General features: G+C 34.6%; 1 protein-coding gene across 1 annotated transcript in view; it reads left to right on the top strand.

Annotated features, from left to right (window-relative positions):
- The first annotated feature begins 9,504 nt into the window (after positions 1-9,504).
- The window catches only part of LOC142353249 (epithelial splicing regulatory protein 2-like), a 35,267-nt gene continuing 25,963 nt past the window's right edge, over positions 9,505-18,808 (top strand). The window contains exons 1-4 of the mRNA XM_075405483.1: positions 9,505-11,090; positions 11,739-11,867; positions 12,481-12,772; positions 13,872-13,964. Coding sequence (XP_075261598.1) covers positions 10,827-11,090; positions 11,739-11,867; positions 12,481-12,772; positions 13,872-13,964 — 778 coding nt within the window. The 5' untranslated portion in view covers positions 9,505-10,826. The remainder of the gene's footprint in view (positions 11,091-11,738; positions 11,868-12,480; positions 12,773-13,871; positions 13,965-18,808) is intronic.

Below are 18,808 nucleotides of genomic sequence, written 5' to 3' on the forward strand. Positions count from 1 at the left end.
GGATCTCACACGTGAGTCTAAACTAGGATAAACTTCTAGTACTGTGACAAGTGTCAAGGTCCCAGGGGCGTAATATCCCTTATATTCCAAATTAAGATTGTTTACCCTCATATTGAGATGAGTAGTTTAACTTCATTAAAATCACTTTTACAGATTCTGGAGATATTTCCCAAGGCATCTGTAAAAAGAATGTTGGACAACCAATTGTTGTGAAAATCTCTAAGACTTTGACGTGGAGATATTTTACTCGGAGAAAACATCGAGTGGAAAATTGACAGATGCTTTAACCATTTATCTAACTTCGCATGTGAAAGTAGACATCTTTTTTTCTTTTAATGTACTCGATCCAATGACTTTGTACATTTTCAATACTTGAATTAACCTTTCCCAACTATCACAAAACTTTGGGGCAAGAGGAGGTTTGAATTTCCATTCAAATTGAATGCTAATTATATTGAGTTTTGGTGGCAAATTCTTCTGACGCCCTAATTTCTTCAAAAAACATTCTTCGGTTCGTAACAAGAGCTGACATAAGATCCTTGATTGTCGGATAGTGTTTTCATAACATGAACATTAATGCTTCTGCGGTTGACACTGACTGTTGAGTCTGTTTTACTGCAATCTCCAATTGAATCACTCTTACCACCAAGTAAGTGAAAAGACGTAGGTTGGAATTTTTGCCTTTCTGTTGGCAACGAAAGTTCAATGACGTATTTTGGGAAATCTCAGCCAATGTAGTGCGGTTTTAATAACGGACCAGAAGAGCTACTTTGCATCTTTTTTCGCAAAAATTGAGCAATCTGTGAAGCTTGTAGTTCCAGGATTTGCATTGTCAACCTCTTCTTTGTAGCTATTCTACTTTTGCCTAACACAAACACTACATCAGCATTTTTGTCAACTTGCTGAAATCTTAGATAAGAAAAACCTAAAATTATGAACTCCGAGTTGTCTGTGCAAGTGTGAATATCTACCAAAAATGCACAAAGAATGTTGACATTTTGGTGGAATGGAGGTTTGTTTTTAAAATGGGCAATGTTTGAGATCCTCTGAATATGTAGAGGCGCGTCCGTTTCAGAACTTTGATTCCAGGCTGCTTTCAACATTTTTCTCCCCTAAATAATAATTGAAGGAAGTAACCTGAATAGATGGCTTTGTGTTGTGTTGCTAAATTGTCTATTAGAAAATTTTTCAAAAACTTTTCTTCAATTTTGTCAACATAACCAGTTAGGAAATCTTTTTGAATCGTCTCCAATTATTTGTTTTGGACGTTTGGTTTTGTTGAGAGCTTTTTATTTAGTTGCTTTAGCCGTTTTTTTTTCTAGTCAACTGATGATAAATAACTTGTCGTCTTCCTTCAAAAAAGCGCCATTCAAGGTTTTTACAGAATTTTTCAGCATTTATCGTCATTTTTGGAAATCCCAGAGAACGCATTTATTGGTGAAGCTCTAACATAATTTCGATCCACTGTTAAATTTTTCTGAACAGTCTATTATCCAGATGAGGATGAGAACTTACTCATTTTTTAAACTCAAATATTGTTCAGGTGCAACGAATCTAATATTACTTGCGCAAGTTCATCCTCAAGGAATTTCTTCAGCTCCAGGAGTGAATTTGAGGCTTTACTGTAAAGGATTGCTTCCAGTCTGTCAACGCCGATAATTATTGGGAATTATTGTCATCAACATAAAGCAAAAAATCTGCATGAGATGTTAATTTTTCCTGGAAGACTTGTTCAGCTCAATAATGCTTACAGGGATCACATTCATATTGGAAACGCTAAGAACTGGTTTATGAAGACCGGGATTTTGTTAGACAAATAAGATTCGGATTTTGATGACACTTAATTCTATCTAATCTGTCTCTTTTGCTGTGTGATCGCCACTGATTGGCAGTTTAACAGAAGCGATCAAATCAATACACAAATTCAGAGCTGCCGATTGAAAAAGGCAGCTTTCCTAACTTCCCTTGTCGAAAAAAGCATTCGTCTCAAGTGTTTTCTCAGTTAGACAATGGAACTGGTAAAATAAGCTACTTGAACTGAGCCATGAAATTCAATAGACTAATAGTTGACGAGCGTTTTATTGCTCTTTTTTTGCAATAGAACTTTCTGGAGCGTTATTAGCTGTTTTGTCGCATCCTGCTGGGCAACCAACACTTTTTGCTATACACCATTGTACTTGTTCTTAAACAAAAAATTAAAACCTATTTTCATTTTTCTCACATCTCAAAAAAATTACGTTGATTTCTGGAACTTTTCGCGTTAAAAAATGCTACTCGAAAAAATATTTGAAAATTTTTTTAAAAAACGCAATCCCAAAACGTGCTCCTTCTGTTCCAAGCGGCCTGGTGTTGGAGGCTGTTTAAGGCTTGATTGACAATTTTTGTGGAATGTATGTCATGGTCGAATCCAAATTGTTGGAATGTGTGCAACACAAACAGGAGGAAAGCCAAAATTTGCGTGTAACTGTCTGGGATTGTCACGTTATGGGGTCAATTATGTGGCTTTTTTCTAGGAAGGCATGACAGTCCTGTTCGGAGTACCTAAATCATCTTCGAGACGTGCCAAAGCAGATCTACGGAGACGGCTTTTGCAGCCATATCAGTACGCCAGGGATTTTGTTTCATCAATCAAAATGTCTGGAAATGAAACCTTTGAGGACTGAAGTAACTTGAAAAATATGATGAATCTTCAAAAAAAATTCGCTGAAGTTTGAGAATCAAATTTTGAAATCAAAACAGCTTGATGTATGAGTCAGTGGCATTATATCATCTCGCCTGAAATTTAATTGACTGTTGCGTATTTTTTATTGATGGTTTCACTTAAGAAGTTTTTGTTGACTGTTAAGTCTCATAGAAAGGAGGAATCGGAACGTCAGCTGTTGCTGAGGTGGTATTGAAACCACTAAAGGTAAGTCGAGAAGTTATGACATTATTATTGGGGTTGACACTTGACACGCTAGCAGATGTGTTAATGATCTGTTGAGCTGAATTTGCTGGCTGCAAAATTAATTGTAACCTTCCAATTACTTTGTGCATTTTTTTAAAGGAGTGATTCGATAAAAGACACATTTTTAGCGGATGCTTAGAAAATAGTGGTTGGTAAGGAGTCTTTAGTATCAGTTTGTTTCCTGCTGTTCTCAAGGGTCATACTTTGGATGTCATTTGCTTGACTGCTTTGTTTTGTACACACATGTCTCGTTGGGTGTTTTTGGAATACTTGAATTAGCTTTTCCTAACTATCACAAATTTTGATGCTAGAGGAGTTTTGAAATTCAATTCAAATTGAAAACCAATAATATGGAGTTTTGGGGCAAATTTTTTTAAAGCCTTTATTTCTTCAAAAACATTCTTCAGTTCTTAACAAGAGTTGACAAAAGTCTGCGATTGTCGGGAAAAATTTTTCTTATTATGGCAACTAATGCATCTGCGGATGAAGCTCATTGTCGAGTTTGTAGACAGTTTTGCTGCAATCTCCATCTGAACCACTTTTATCACCAAGCAAGTCAACAAAGGTAGTTTGGAATTTTTGCCATTTTGTTTGCAACGAAAAATCGATGACGTAATTCGGGAATTCTCAACCAATGGAGTGTGGTTTTAATACCGGACCAATTGAGCTACTTTCCAATTTTTTTCGCAAAAATTGAGCAACCTGTGCGCGATACACTACAGCTTGAGGTTCCAGATTCGAAATTGTCACCCTCATTTTTGTAGCTACTCTACCTCTGCCTAGCACAAACACTATGTCAGCATTTTTGTCAACCTGCTAAAATCTTGAATGAAAAGGCTAAAATTATGAACTCCGAGTTGTCTGTGCAAGTCTGAATAGCTACAAAAAAGCACGAAGAATGTTGACCTTTTGGTGGAATGGAGGTTCGTTTTTAAAATGGACAAAGTCTAAGAACCTCAGTATGTCAAGAGGTGCGTTCTTTTCTGGAACTTAATTCCAGTCTGTTTTCAACCTTTTCCTCACCTTAATATTGAAAAGCTGTAGCGCCGTGAGGATCAAAAATTAAAGGAACTAATTCTTGGATAAGTAAAGGCTTATTTTAAGAACTCTGAGTTGTCTGTACAAGTCTGAATAGCTCTTGACCAAAATTTCCTGTTCCTAGAAAAAGAAGCACTAAGAATATTGACATTTTGGTGGAATGGATTTTTTTAAAGCGGAAAAAGTCTGAGAATCTCTGAATGTCTAGAGGTACGTCCTTTTCTGGACTTTGATTCCAGGCTGCTTTAAAAATTTTTCTCCCCTAATTATTGAGGTGCTGTAGCGCCAAGGGGATCAAAAATTGAAGGACGTAACCTGAATAGAAACTTTTGTGTTCTGTTGCTAAATTGTCTATTGGGAAATTTTCGAAAAACGTCCTTTCAACTTTGTCAATATATCCAGTTCGTAGGTCTTTTTGAACCATCTCCGCGTATTTGTTTTTAACGTTTGGTTTTGTTGAGAGCTTTTTATTTAATTGCTTTAGCCGTTTTTTCTCTAGTAAACTGTTGATAAATAACTTTTTTCGTTTAGGGCTTGATTGACATTTTTTGTGGAATGTATGTGATGGTTGTATCCAAATTGTTGGAGTGTGTCCACCACAAACAGAAGGAAAACAAAAATTTGCGCCTAACAGTCTTGGACTGTTACCTTATTGGGTCAATTATGTGACATTTTCTCCAGGAAGGCATGACGATCCAGTTCGGAGTACCTAATTCTTCTTCGAGACGAGCCAAAGCCGATCCATGGAGACGGCAGTTGCATCCATATCAGTCTGCCAAGGATTTTACTTCTTCAATCGAAATGGCTGGAAATGAATTCTTTGAAGACTGAAGTGCCTTAATTAATTTGATGAAACTTCAAAAAAAAATTGGCTGAGGTTTGAGAACCAAATTTTGAAATCAAAGCAGCTTGTTATAAGAGTCAGTGGCATTATATCAACTCGTCTGAAGTGTAATTGACTGTTGCGTAGTTTTTATTGATGGTTTCAATTATGAAGTTTTGCTGACTGATGAGTCTCGTAGAATGGAAGAAACGGACAGTCAATTAGACAGTGTTAATGAGTTGTTGAGCCAAATTTGCCGGCTGCAGAGTTAATTGTAAGCTTCCAATTACTTCGTGCGTTATTGTAAAGGAGTGGTTCGCTAAAAGACGCAGTTTTAGCGGATGCTTAGAAAATAGTGGTCGGTAACGGTAATCAGTTTCGGTTTGCTGCCTGTTTGCTGCTCCCCCCCCCCCCCCCCCCCCCCAATGTTTTACGCCCCCACCCCCATCCAGTTACAAATTATATGTACTTATATAGCACGTTACTATGTAAAAAAATAGAGAACATTACAATCGAATTCACTGGAGTTCATAGAAGTTTTGGATTTTTTTTGTCAAAATTCAACATAATTTTCAGAATCACGGAGACAGTGCTGTGCGGAATAATCGCCCTCTTCCACTTGAGTACTGCAATATCTCTTTTTCCTCAACTTTGAGGTGTATTGTCACTACTGCTGTATCAAATAATAGCTTCAGGGTCAGAGATTGATGGTTTGTCCAAAGGATGGAGGGTCAATAATGAACGCGGACTCACATATCTCGATCTGACACCTCTCGTACCTAATTTATGGTGAACTTTTTTATCAACTAGAAGACATAGTGAGACATTTTGAAAAAATGAGAAACATGGGGGGGGGGGGGGGAGATAACCTGAATTCCCTGACAAAAATGTTCAATTTAGTATCTGGTATTCGCATATGTATATGGTAACACTTTTTTTAATTTTTAAATTTTTGTTGCCATTTGCACAAAAGCGGAAAAATTCAGTTCTTGAAACAAAATCTGATATTTTTCATAAGTACTCAACTCTGAAACAAAGTATACCATTAAACTGTTCTATTCATTGTATCAAAAGCGAATATTACTAGAGTTTGCACAGACGTTACAATAAATGTGAAGGAATTTAGGAAAACTTGAAACCTCGAAACTGTCTGTATCCATTGGTGAACTCTCGTTAGTTTTGTTTTAATTTTTTACAAGACAAATCAAAGCAGAAAAAAGTGAAATAGCTAGAGCTACTTCCTGATACTAAAGATAGAAACTACTTTCAAATGTGTAACATTACCGAAATACGGAAGGCAACGTCAGTCCACTTATTTTTAGCTATACCTCTGCGATGCATACCTGGGCACACACACTGCTAAGTAATTGTCATGAAAAGATGACCGATGGTTGACTAACTACCCGGGTGGAGGGCTATGGGTGAAATTTTGTAAGAAATGCGGTGATTGCGGTGAAAAAAATTATTTCACCGCATTTCACCGCATTTCATCGCACTTCTTAAAAATTCACCGCGAAATACACCGCATTTTTTACAAAAATTCACCGCATTTTCTTTCCAACGTTTATTGAAAACGACTTAAACTCACACGAAATAGCATAAAAGCAAGTGACAGTTGAAGCAGTGGAATAAGACGTCGAAGGCATGCAGGAGGTAACGGTTTCAAACCGGTCTAACGAAGTTCCTTTTTCGTAAGAATACTGAGAACGCGTTGAAAATAAATAATACACCGCATTTTTTACGAAAATTCTCCGACAAATCTCGACCCGGGTATATCAGGAGCGAGTATTTCATATTCTGCATTAAATCAAGTTATGAAACACTTCCTTCATGGACAACGAAGGGTTTCTGTTCCGAGGATTGGCTCTAGACGTCCTTATTTTTGCGGTGAATAATCTGAAGACAAAATCAAACCAACACACATCCAATAAGAAATTCTACCACACATCCAGTAAGAAATTAAGTTTGCCACGCGCAAAATAAATGTGAGAAAGACAAGTTATTCATTGGAGAGGTGCAAAAAGTGTTGAAAAAAGTTCTGCACCTACAGTCTGAATTAACTTAAATTTTATTTAAAAACGGATTGAAAATGGTTAGTAAGTGTAATAATTGGGCAAAAAGAATAAAAGGGAAAATATGGGTTCAGAAAGCTGTTCACTATTTGACCGGTTTGATGCCTGATTGATCCATGAATAAGTGTAAAAATAGTTCTACTATCAATGACAATTAAAACTTTACACCGACCAACCAATTCGCTTCGGTGTTAAATCTGTTGGGACATAATGTTTTTGCAAGCAATTTTTCGTGAACTGTATTATCCCAATACATAGTAGATCATCGTTGCATTACATGATACTCAATTGGTCACAATAAACAGTGGTTCAGCTTTGCTCTTCAGCAAAATTGCTAATCGCCGAATACAAACAACCCAAGTAAAAACAATCAAACTTTTTTGGGAGGTGTTAAAAACTCTAAACCCAAATAGAAATCGGAGTTTCTAAACCCAGTAAACCGTAACGTTATAATTTGGCCACGGCTATGCAAAGTTTACAAAAATATACAAAAATTCAGTAACGCAACCACCATCAAAATTTTCTAACCATAATGGTCGCGAGTCTCTCTGTTGGTTTCAATAACATGAATGTCGGACTAGAGCACGCTTCGTATGTTTTGATCTTCAGAAGGAAATATTGAGAACATCAAAGTTAAACCCCTTGGAAAAAAGCAAGTCAAAGCAATGTTAACCTATACAATCATTATGATGATATACTAAAACAAGATACAGTAACAAATAATTAAACGCACCAAGAATGTGCTTCAATTTGCACTGCATCTACGTTTAAAAGAACAAAATTAACGAGTTTGGCCTGAAATCTAGTACTTCTTCCAGCTTCTTCTTGCCACTAGTCAGGTGGTTTTATATGTCAAAGTCGCATCGTTGATTGGTTGTAGATAGGAAAGTCAGCACAATGTGAATTTTTGTATAACGTCACTCTTTCAGTGTATATAGGATTGCATAAGAAATTTTTCAAGCGTATAGAAGCTTTGACAAATAATCTTTTTCAGCAACAGGCTGATTCGTAAATCAATTGTTAAAAATTTGATGCAATTTTGTAATGAATAATTCAAAACATTCACACGTTGGAGAACGGTTTTGTTGATTGAAAGCAGTTCGAGTTTCAAATTGAGTTTCTGTTCATGCATGATAGTTTTGTACTAATAATAGTGTCTAAACATGTATGCTGACAAAGTGAACGAATCAATTTGGAATCCCTAGAATGTAGCTCCGATTTTCACTTGTCGAGCAATTCTAAATTCACCGCTTGATTTGGACTTGAGTTCGTTGGATTAATCATTTTAAAAGCTAGGCTTAAACAATAGGTATCCCACTGAAGGAGACCAGGTTCAAGTTCAAAGGATAATGGAATGTACACACATAAACATATATAAATATATATATATATATATATATATATATATATATATATAGAAAAAGTTCAACTGAGAAATCTCTGGTAAATATCTTTCTCGTGTTTCAAAAACCGGCGCAATTTTCGAAAAGAAACGTTGAAAACTTTAAGTTAGCGAATATCCACAAGAGATTTGTCCTCCACGAGTTTTTTTTCAGTGGCTTCCAGAGTTTTTCCTACATTATTTTTGACGACTTTGTACTGGTAAACGTTTGCAATCTCTGGTGATGATAATTGCGCTTACAGTCTCCTCACTATGAAGGAAGCAATGTGGAAGAATGTAAATGAAAAATTTCCTTCTGTTCGCGAATGCATTCTATCAGTCAGCAATCGATCGCCAAAATTACGATCCTCTTGAAGCAAACAATTGAACCCCGGGACAATCTGGTTCGGAGCAAAAGAAATTTGAATGAAAATTAGTGTCCACGAACATTTTCTCAATGCCCATGCCAATGGCTGCCTCTCTTCTGAATCGAAGTTTCTTTGTTTAGTTAGATTTGTTTACATCCAAACTCTCAAAGTTCATTGCCATAGGTTCATAATTCCCTCTCTGGGAAAGTTAATTTCATCATCACTATATATCACACCTAAAACGCAAACAACAGATGCTTTTAGATATCAATTTTGATAAACAAATTTTATTTTAATTTTATTTTAGTTTAAACTCTCTCTATTGTTTTAAACAATGCTGTCAATCGCATTCCATTTTGTTCGAAATAATAACTTCTTAAAATCCAACATGTCAGTTATAGATGTGAGCAGATATGTTATACTAACCAATAAGTTAGTTGTTTGTGAAATGTGTTATTAAAACTTTTGCGATGCGCAGCAGTTGGCAATATGTGTTATTATAAACTTCTAATAGTTTATAAAAAGTTAAGCTCCCCAATGGATTATAACTAAAAAGATTCCATTAAATATGTATATCATTATGTATAGCTATCATAGATAACTTTTAATATATAACAATAGCGCTAGAGCACACTTGTGTATATATGGAAAATATAATTCAATGTTCGTTTTGTATTTAATTGTTTTTTATTTCAATAATCGCAACAACTGCTCCCAATAAATTCCCCCTCCGAGTTTGCACTGCTGTAATAATGGCAACAGATGACGCGCATTACTAAGCTAACACATTACTAAACTAACTTGGTTATAAGTATTAATCTGTAATAAATTCCATTCTGAAATTTTACAGTCATAATTTTTATTGTGATATCGGCGGCCGGTTGTGTTTTGTTTGGTTTTACTTATTTATAATTTCTTTTAAAACTTTCTTTTCCTTGTTTCGGTTTTCGGGAAAAGCTATTTTTGGAAAGTAGCTTTCGGAGTTGGGAAAACTTGCAGTCGTATTGTGATTGGCTCGGAACTTTCTGTTGTCGGAATTTTGGGATTCAAAATTATCGCTTGATTGCAAATTAACTAACGCCTGCAAAATTCGGTTACTTTCGGATTCTTTGGGTTAAGTTACACATTTTTGGGTTACAAGTTCAATTTTTACTTGGGTTACAGACCAAAAACATCAAACGTTCTAAATTTGGAACTGTTTTCACGAATCAATTGAAAATTGCAACCGTTTTGAAAATTTTCAAGTTGGTTAATTCCATCAAAATTGGCAGCCGCTTGTACATATCGCGCCGTACAATAATTCGAGGAAAGGAAAATTGATAATTTCCCAGAAAAAATCTGAAAATCAAATAGTGGAGTTTTGTGTTTTGCGAAAGAAGTTCAATTTGAAGAATAATAAGAAACAAGACCGACAATCGGTGCAATATAGAAGCTGCAGATTGGTACGCATTGTCGTAAATCATCGTATCATAGCACTATCAGAATTGACCGTCAAATAAACCCCACAAATTTCAGCTTCAACAGATTCGGCGCGACAAACAGAGGCTGAAAAGTTATAACTATCTTAGAGATTACAAAGTCTGAACAAAATAACCCTATAATTAATTGCGTGAATCGGGTAATCGAACGCTAATTTTCTCGACGAAATTGATTAATTGACTTCAAATTAACTTCATTTGGGTTTAAAGTGAAGTTTATTTCGTTTATTCACAATAACTGTGTGCGTTTTGAAAGCTAGCCTTCAAAGGGGTTCTTTATATTTGCATACAATTGTTCGGAAAGCAAGGGGGTTAATCATCGTGGGTTTAGCATACGAGTTAAAACCACTAAAATTGACAAAATTTACTTCTATTCATTACTAAATTAAATTTGGTGAAACTAGACAACCAAAAAAGCAGCAACTAATTTTTAACTAATATAGTTACATTACAATTTATAACTGATATAGTGGTTTTAGTAGCGTGCTATCAAATTTCAAATAATTAACAATTTCTGGAATAACTATTTGGTTAAATTATTAAATTGCTAATTTCTCAAACTTCTAAATTATAGCTGCTGTTAAATTGATTGAACTTACGACGACTGAAAACTGGAATATCCAGAAATCGTTGGGAATTCAGAACTGACTGAAAATTCAGCACTGACTCAGAAATAATTAAGACTGATTCAGCCCAATTCATACTGAACTACACTGAACATGGAACAAGCATCAACGCCTATGAACGAAGATACAATCCAAGTCCAGGCCAATCCAGCGTCCGGTGAAAATGGGGTGGTTTCCGCAGCGTCTCAAGCCAACGGGGGCTCGTCGACTCTTGCTTCGGGTGCGGGGGGTGAAGTTCCGCATACAATATTTCTTTGTTATCACTGTGCGACTCCTGGGTCCCCTGAGGAGTGGGGTTCGGAGGCCGAGGAGTTGGTTGCGGTATCGTGGACTTGTGTTGATTCGGCTTTGAACCAGGTAATTATTGTTCTTTTTTGAAGATTTATTGGTGAAGCAAAATAATAAATTTGCTTTGCAATAAGTTTAAAAACGGTAAAAGCTTTCTGTAAGATTTTTGCTTATAAATTATATTTTTCCATCTAAATGATATGTGATATATCTGAACGTTGTTAGGTTTTATAAATAGAGCTTATCAGCCCTATTTCCACAAAATTAAACGTTACTGCACTTTATGTAGCACTTTGTTTCTGATTTGACCAAACATTTATTTATTTAGCTTTTCTTGAAGTGACTTTCTTATCTTTACACTATAATCGAACTGAAATAGTAAGTTGAAAATGTGGAAAAGTGGTGAATCTTGGATGAGAATTTGGCGGAAATTTAGAGCCTTTACTTTTTTCAATATGTTTTCGCTCTTTGTCCTTATTTCGTTTGTTCCATAAAACTTAACTATTTTCCTTCAAATAGATTTCTCGTAAATTTAGCTCTTTTAAATATGCAGCAACATAAATTATAATCTGCCTTCAACATTTTGATTACCACAAATAACCATCAATTTTCATTAACCAGTGTCAAATTGTTTTCTTCTGCCTTTCATCCTGTTTTGACTCCATAAATAACCCCCATTGGACTGGATAACTAAATAGTGGTGGGTAATTTGTTCAGGTCGTGGGCTCCAAACACCTGCCAATCAGGACAACAGTTAATGAGTTCTGTGTTGACAACTACCTGCAGTTTGGCTTCACTGAAGATGAGGCAGTGAGTGCAAAGCCATTGGCGGATATCCTCCGAGAGGTCAGTTTCAAATAATTATACCCTACTTCAAAATATTGGTCAAAAAAGAGCATTTTCAAAGATGAGCGCTGGAACACTTTTGACTGGCAATTTTAGGATATGGCTCGAGCTCTATGAACAATTTTAATCTGATTATTTTTTTATGTCTTAATTGAAGCAGAGCTATTGGACTCTGTACGGATGAGAGTTTTTGAAGCCTTAGATAATTTAAATCAAATTATGAAGAGATGAATCACAGTAAGCTTTATTTGATTCGAATGATAGAATTCGATACACAAATTAACCTAAAAACTCGAACCGAGTTAATATTATGTTACCAGTTTTGCTGAAAACAAAACATATCGGACATGACTATTCCTCGCAAAACAAATATTCATTTAACAAATTCCTTCAAATTAAACGGCTTTAAAGGCCATTATACGGCAAGGCTTGTTGTTCTTTAACTGTTTTTGTTTGATCTTTTTGACGTCAGGATCGATTCGTATTCGTTTAATAAAATGCTCGCTTCCGCAATAGTTTAATCTAACGTTCCCCAAATAGTACACGACAGAAAAAAATCAACATTTTGAACGAGTAACATCGAAATTGAATAATAAGATTAATTTTGTTTTAGCTGCACCAGTACATGATAACAGAGCTCCTGCCCGAATCGGCATCAAGGGAGTCCAAGACATCGGGCGCCAAAACCCTCAACGCCTCCTCCCCCACCAGTAACCCTCCCCACTCAATCATAGAGATAGTGCCAGTGACCCTGGGTCCCGGACCCATCCGCCAGGCATTGCATGCGGAGACCACTGGAAAAAACATGGATGTGCCGGAGTACTTTTACAGATATGTGGACATTTTGGACGAGTACAACCAGCAGTTTGGGTGCAACTTGACCAACGTTGTGGAATTGGCTCAAAGTAAGTAATTTCTCAGGTCAAGTTGGAGCCCTAGTCAAACTGACACGCTTCTCTTTACAAGAATTTTCAAATATTTTACAAAAAAGACACATGTAATGTCTCGCCATCTAAAAGCTAGTGAGGTGATTTCTGTGATCTGACTAAAATGAACAGTCAAAATGTACTACTGTATGAAAATGTAGACTTTGAGCAAAAACAGCAGCATACGTGTTCTGAACGCTCGCTCTTCAAAACCCTTTCCAATAGACTTATCCAATATGGCCAGTTAATGCCCGCTTTCCCTTTCGAAATGTTTGCCCCGATCCTGATCAAAGATGTTTTTTCAGCACTCATTTATCAGTCTCATCTTTTTTGACAAATGAGAAATCCTTAACTCAGTAATAAAAACCGTCTTAAACTCCAATTCACTCATAAGCACGCTTTGACGTGATCAAAAAATGAACAACCCCATCCCCCTAACCCACCCCCTTCCTAATCCGATCTTTCAGTCATCCACCTCGCATAAAAACCCACATTTGTTCATTAAGTTACTAAAAATAGACCCAACCCAAGCCGAAGGCCGCAGCGGGATTATAAATGGTTATTTAATGGAACATTGTCACTGTAATGGATCAGTAAAGAGCGGAACAGACAAAATAGCCCAACGCACGTATTCCTAGTTATCATAAACTAGTTATTCCATAAAAGGAGGGTCATAATTGCGTGCGAATTGATTAATATTTTTATTGCTGCCTTTTTTCCTACCAAAAGCTTTATATTTGCACTTGTTGCGTAATTTAGGTATCATTATTAATAAAATTTTGACCATTTGACATCTGCTTTTGTGCCTATTTTTATTTTAATGTCAAAATGACAACTTGTTCGTTTTATTTTTAGTTCACTTTTTTCGTCTCTGTATGAAACCTGTTAAAATATCACAGTGTATTCATTAATGGCGTTTATTTGAATACATTGATAATAAATTGATCGTTTTTTGTTACCATATTCAATACTCTAGTATCGTTATCAGTATTCAATTTGTATTGCCTGGCAGTGGTATTGGTTGTACTAACTTGGTAAAACTACGTCATATTATTACGCGACTGTGGTGTTGTTTCAGTGCTTAATTTCAACCTGAGTGAATTAAACGGAAGTGGACAGAACGAGAGCTACGTCATATCAATCGCAGTCTCCAAATTGCTCACTGAAAAATGTTAGTACGCCTTCTATACAAATTAATATGCATAAGTTAAAAGTTCATTTAGCATTTCACATCAATTTTGCCATAAGTCACTTGATTTGAATTTCAATAGGTTTGATAATTATTTGCAGCAGAAATTTTTAGATGATGAACAAAGTTTGGAACTGTAAGTTGTGTCAAAATTATCCGGAAAAAATATAACCAAAATTCTGTATGTAGAAAAACCGAAATGGTGGAAACTGCGAAAAAAAATTGAGCGTTGAACAACTCGCACTCTTCGTGAAATACGTTCGTACTTTCATTTTTTACTAGCAGTATTTAACTATAAATTTCCGATTAAACTTGATAAATAATTTTTGCCAATACAGCATGTGAGTGTTTGTCTTTCATTTCTTAGGTGAAATATACAAGTAATAGGAAATAACAAAATTACTCAAACTGTGGAAATTTAGATCCCAAAAAATTTTGAGAAAATATGAATCATTGATTTTTTTGGAATTTTTCAAAGCAAAAACATTCAAATTATGCCATATCTCCGTATTTTTGCTTCCCTCTGTCGAGATTAGTTGAAAGTCTTCAAGAGATCGTTTCAAGTTTTAACCAACGAACAATTTCGCCATTTTTGTTTTTTTTTGGAGGTGCCAAAAACCTAACAAACAATTTTGAAAAATTTAAGCACTCATACTTTTTTCCCAAAACCTCATAACAAAACCTGAAAATAAAAACAAAATGATAAAAAATGAAAATAATAACATTTTAATTGGAAAAATTTACAAAATCATTTTTGAGGTTGTTCGCAACTAACGAAAAGCAAACCAAATCTGAGTAATTGTGAACTAGGAGGCTAGATAATATCTCCGATCCCCTCATTCAGATTTTTGAATTTTGAATTTAGTGACCTCCAAACTAGTCGAAGATGGGAAAGAGTCAAAAGAAAAGCAGCTAGATCAATCTTTGTAATCTAAAATGTATTCTCAAATTAGAACAGACATAATTACCAGAGAGGTTGATAACAGTCTGGTTATTTTTCTTACCAAAATTAAAAACTTAACTGATTAAACTATTTAAAATTTAGATGGAAAAACTAACTTTAATACAATTTCAAGTTTGTACAAAAACAAGGATTCGGTCAAGGAAGCACCTGATTTCATAAAACAAAAAACTCCTGAAAAACTTGCATTGCTCACTGCATTGCCCAAACAACATGCGTCAAGAAAATGAAGTCAAGAACACAAAATGAGCAGAGCAGCAGAGCGTAAGTGTTCTTTGAAAACAATGTTTTCTAACTTGATAAAACGCGATCGGATTGTCGTGACATAAACCGAGGCACACATTTAATGAAAAATGTAACAAATGTGAGGGAAAAACGAGCCCAGTTATCGAAATAAAGTGCAAAGATGAGACGTCGCTATTAAACCGACAAATTACAAAAATAACAAGGGGCAAGTAAAGGCTATAATCAGTAAATAATTTAGAGTTATCAAAAGTGAACAATGTTTTGGTCGCTAGTTCAAGCTACGAAACGAAACCACTATGTCATGCTGATTGCATTAGAAAGCCGATGAGTTCTGTTTATGAAGAGAGAAAAAGTTAAAAAAAGAACAAAAAAGGATTTTTGACAAAACACAACAAATGAAAAAAATGTGAAAAAACTAAAAATTGAACTTGAACCTTTTTCAGAAAATTTGAATCAGTATAAATATATCCGGTTGTGTCAAAACTATCCGGAAAAAATATAACCAAAATTCTGTATGTAGAAAAACCAAAATGGTGGAAACTGCGATAAAAAAATTGAGCGTTGAACAACTCGCACTCTTCGTGAAATGTGTTAGTACTCTCATTTCTTACTAGCAGTATTTAAATATAAATTTCCCTTTAGACTTGATAATTTTCGCCAATACAGCCAGTGAGTGTTTGTCTTTCATTTCTTAGGTGAAATATACGAGTAATAGGGAATAACAAGATTACTCAAACTGTGGAAAATCAGAACCAACAAAATTTTGAGAAAGTATGAATCATTATTTTTTTTGGAATTCTCAAAACAAAAACATTCAAATTATGGCATATCTCCATATTTTTGATTCCCTCTGTCGAGATTAGTTGAAAGTCTTCAAGAAATCGTTTCAAGTTTTAACCAACAAACAATTTTGCCATTTTTGTTTTTTGCAGGTGCCAAAAACCTGACAAACAATTTTTGAAAAATTTAAGCACTCTTACTTTTATCCCAAAACCTCATAACAAAACCTGAAAATAAAAACAAAATGATAAAAAAAAATAAAAATAATAACATTTTAATGGGAAAAATTTACAAAATCATTTTTGAGGTTGTTCGCAACTACTGAAAAGCAAACCAAATCTGCGTAATTGTGAGCTAGGAGGCTAGGTAACGTTTTCGACGCCCTCTTTTAGATTTTTGAATTAAATAACCTCCAAACCAGTCGAAGATGGGAAAGAGTCAAAAGAAAAACAGCTAGATCAATCTTTGTAATTTAAAATGTATTCTCCAGTTAGAACAGACATAATTACCAGAGAGGTTGATAACAGTCTGGTTTTTTTTCTTACCGAAATTAAATAACTTAACTGATTAACCCATTTCAAATTTAAATGGAAAAATTAACTTTAGTACAATTTCAAATTTATACAAAAACAAGGATTCGGCCAAGGAAGCACCTGACTTTATAAAACAAAAAACTCTTGAAAAACTTGCATTGGTCACTGCATTGCCCAAACAACATGCGTCAAGAAAATGAAGTCAAGATCACAAAATGAGCAGAGCAGCAGAGCGTAAGTGTTCTTTGAAAACAATGTTTTCTAACTTGATAAAACGCGATCGGATTGTCGTGACATAAACCGAGGCACACAATTAATGAAAAATGTAACAAATGTGAGGGAAAAACGAGCCCAATTATCGAAATAAAGTGCAAAGATGAGACGTCGCTATTAAACCGACAAATTACAAAAATAACAAGGGGCAAGTAAAGGCTATAATCAGTAAATAATTTAGAGTTATCAAAAGTGAACAATGTTTTGGTCGCTAGTTCAAGCTACGAAACGAAACCACTATGTCATGCTGATTGCATTAGAAAGCCGATGAGTTCTGTTTATGAAGAGAGAAAAAGTTAAAAAAAGAACAAAAAAGGATTTTTGACAAAACACAACAAATGAAAAAAATGTGAAAAAACTAAAAAATGAACTTGAACCTTTTGCAGAAAATTTTAATCAGTACAAATATTTAATTTCTCTATACTCAAGGTTTATGTCAACATTGATACTTAATGATAACATTCAAAACGAAAAACAAATAGAGGCAAAACTTTAAAAAAAAACACTCAAAGATCACGAAAGGGGGTCAGGAAACTACAATTTATTGACTATAAGCGCCATATGATTCTATTTGTCATCATTGGAATGCCAATTGATGCTTTAGCTTTTTTTGATAAGGCACCAAAAATACAAAGTTATACTAAAAACCAACAAAACTTTGCAAAATTCGAATGTTAAAAATATCAATTGAAATGAGCTGCTCAAAGAAGACATAGTTTGAGTGCAATAGGATTTTTTAAAAACTGTCAGATGTATCATATTTTCAGGAAAGTAACTGCCCAGACATTTTAAAATAAAAAAGAAACAAAAAACTGCAAAGATTTTTTTTCGAAACAAATTAGAACTTTCATATTTGCCGATCAATTCTATTTGCTGATTTAGCTTATTTCGTAAGATTTATCATTTTGCTGATGAAATCTTTTTTTTTATAAATGCTGATAAATCATATTTGCTTCAGATAAATCCATTTGCTGTCCAATGATTTTAATCGCACATCTAAGTGCCATAAGAACAAATGTCTCAGAATTAAAGGCTTCTTAAAATAGTCTGAAAATTCGGCAGTCAAAAAGCCCAGGTTAAATACCCAGAAAGCCAAAAAAATATATAGAAACATTGTCCAAAATTACGCTTAATTGAATAATATGTCGAATGTTCACAAAGAATGTTAACATGGATAACTTCCTGAAAAAGACGAAACTTGAACTCTGTTTAAATTTAAGCATTTTTCGCCAATGTGCTTTCTAAAGATATAATTTATGTCTTTCTACGTCAAAAAGAATTGATCAGCCAAAATTGCTTTAAAAAACTGCATATACTCCTAAAAAATTAGCAGGAACACGAAAACTGTCAAAACATTATTTTGGGCTCAAATAACAAACAAAATTTTCACTTCTTTGTAGTCATATCTGCAGAAATTGCTAGTGAAAATCAAGATGTTCCGTAAAATGCAATAACGCAGCTCAAAAACACTTTTCTCAGATCAAGACTAACAAATTTGTTCTATAATAGATCAATCGCAAGCACATCAATACGTCTGCACAGTATAGTTTTTTCTGCTTTCGTCGAAACATAATTTGGTATCGATGTCACCCAACAGCAGAAAAGTGATCATATAGACTCAATTTCTTTTATCTCATATTTTATTAATTCATATCTCGTTTCTTTTATCTTACTCTCTTGTTCTTGAGGAAGGTTACATTTTGGGTGAGCTGTTTGGTTTTCCATTGATGATATAATTGCAGCACCAATTGTAAAAAAAAACACTTTAACGAAAAAAAATGTTTATGAATCTTAGCAACCATAGAATGATCATATATGATTTATTACTAACCATAAAAAGATCATATATGATTCTTACTAATCCTTGCAAGATCATACTTAGAAATTATGTATGTTTCTCATTTGATTTCGCAAAAAAGTATTTTTCAAAATAAATCTTCCCACTGGCCAGTCGAATTTTGTTTTATTAGGTACTCTGTTTTGAAGATATTTATAGGATGTATGGGTTTCACTTTAAAAAAGAACTATACATC

This window comes from Convolutriloba macropyga, chromosome 14 (assembly GCF_964194025.1).
Source record: "Convolutriloba macropyga chromosome 14, txConMacr16.3, whole genome shotgun sequence".
In the NCBI taxonomy this organism is placed as follows: Eukaryota; Metazoa; Xenacoelomorpha; order Acoela; family Convolutidae; genus Convolutriloba; species Convolutriloba macropyga.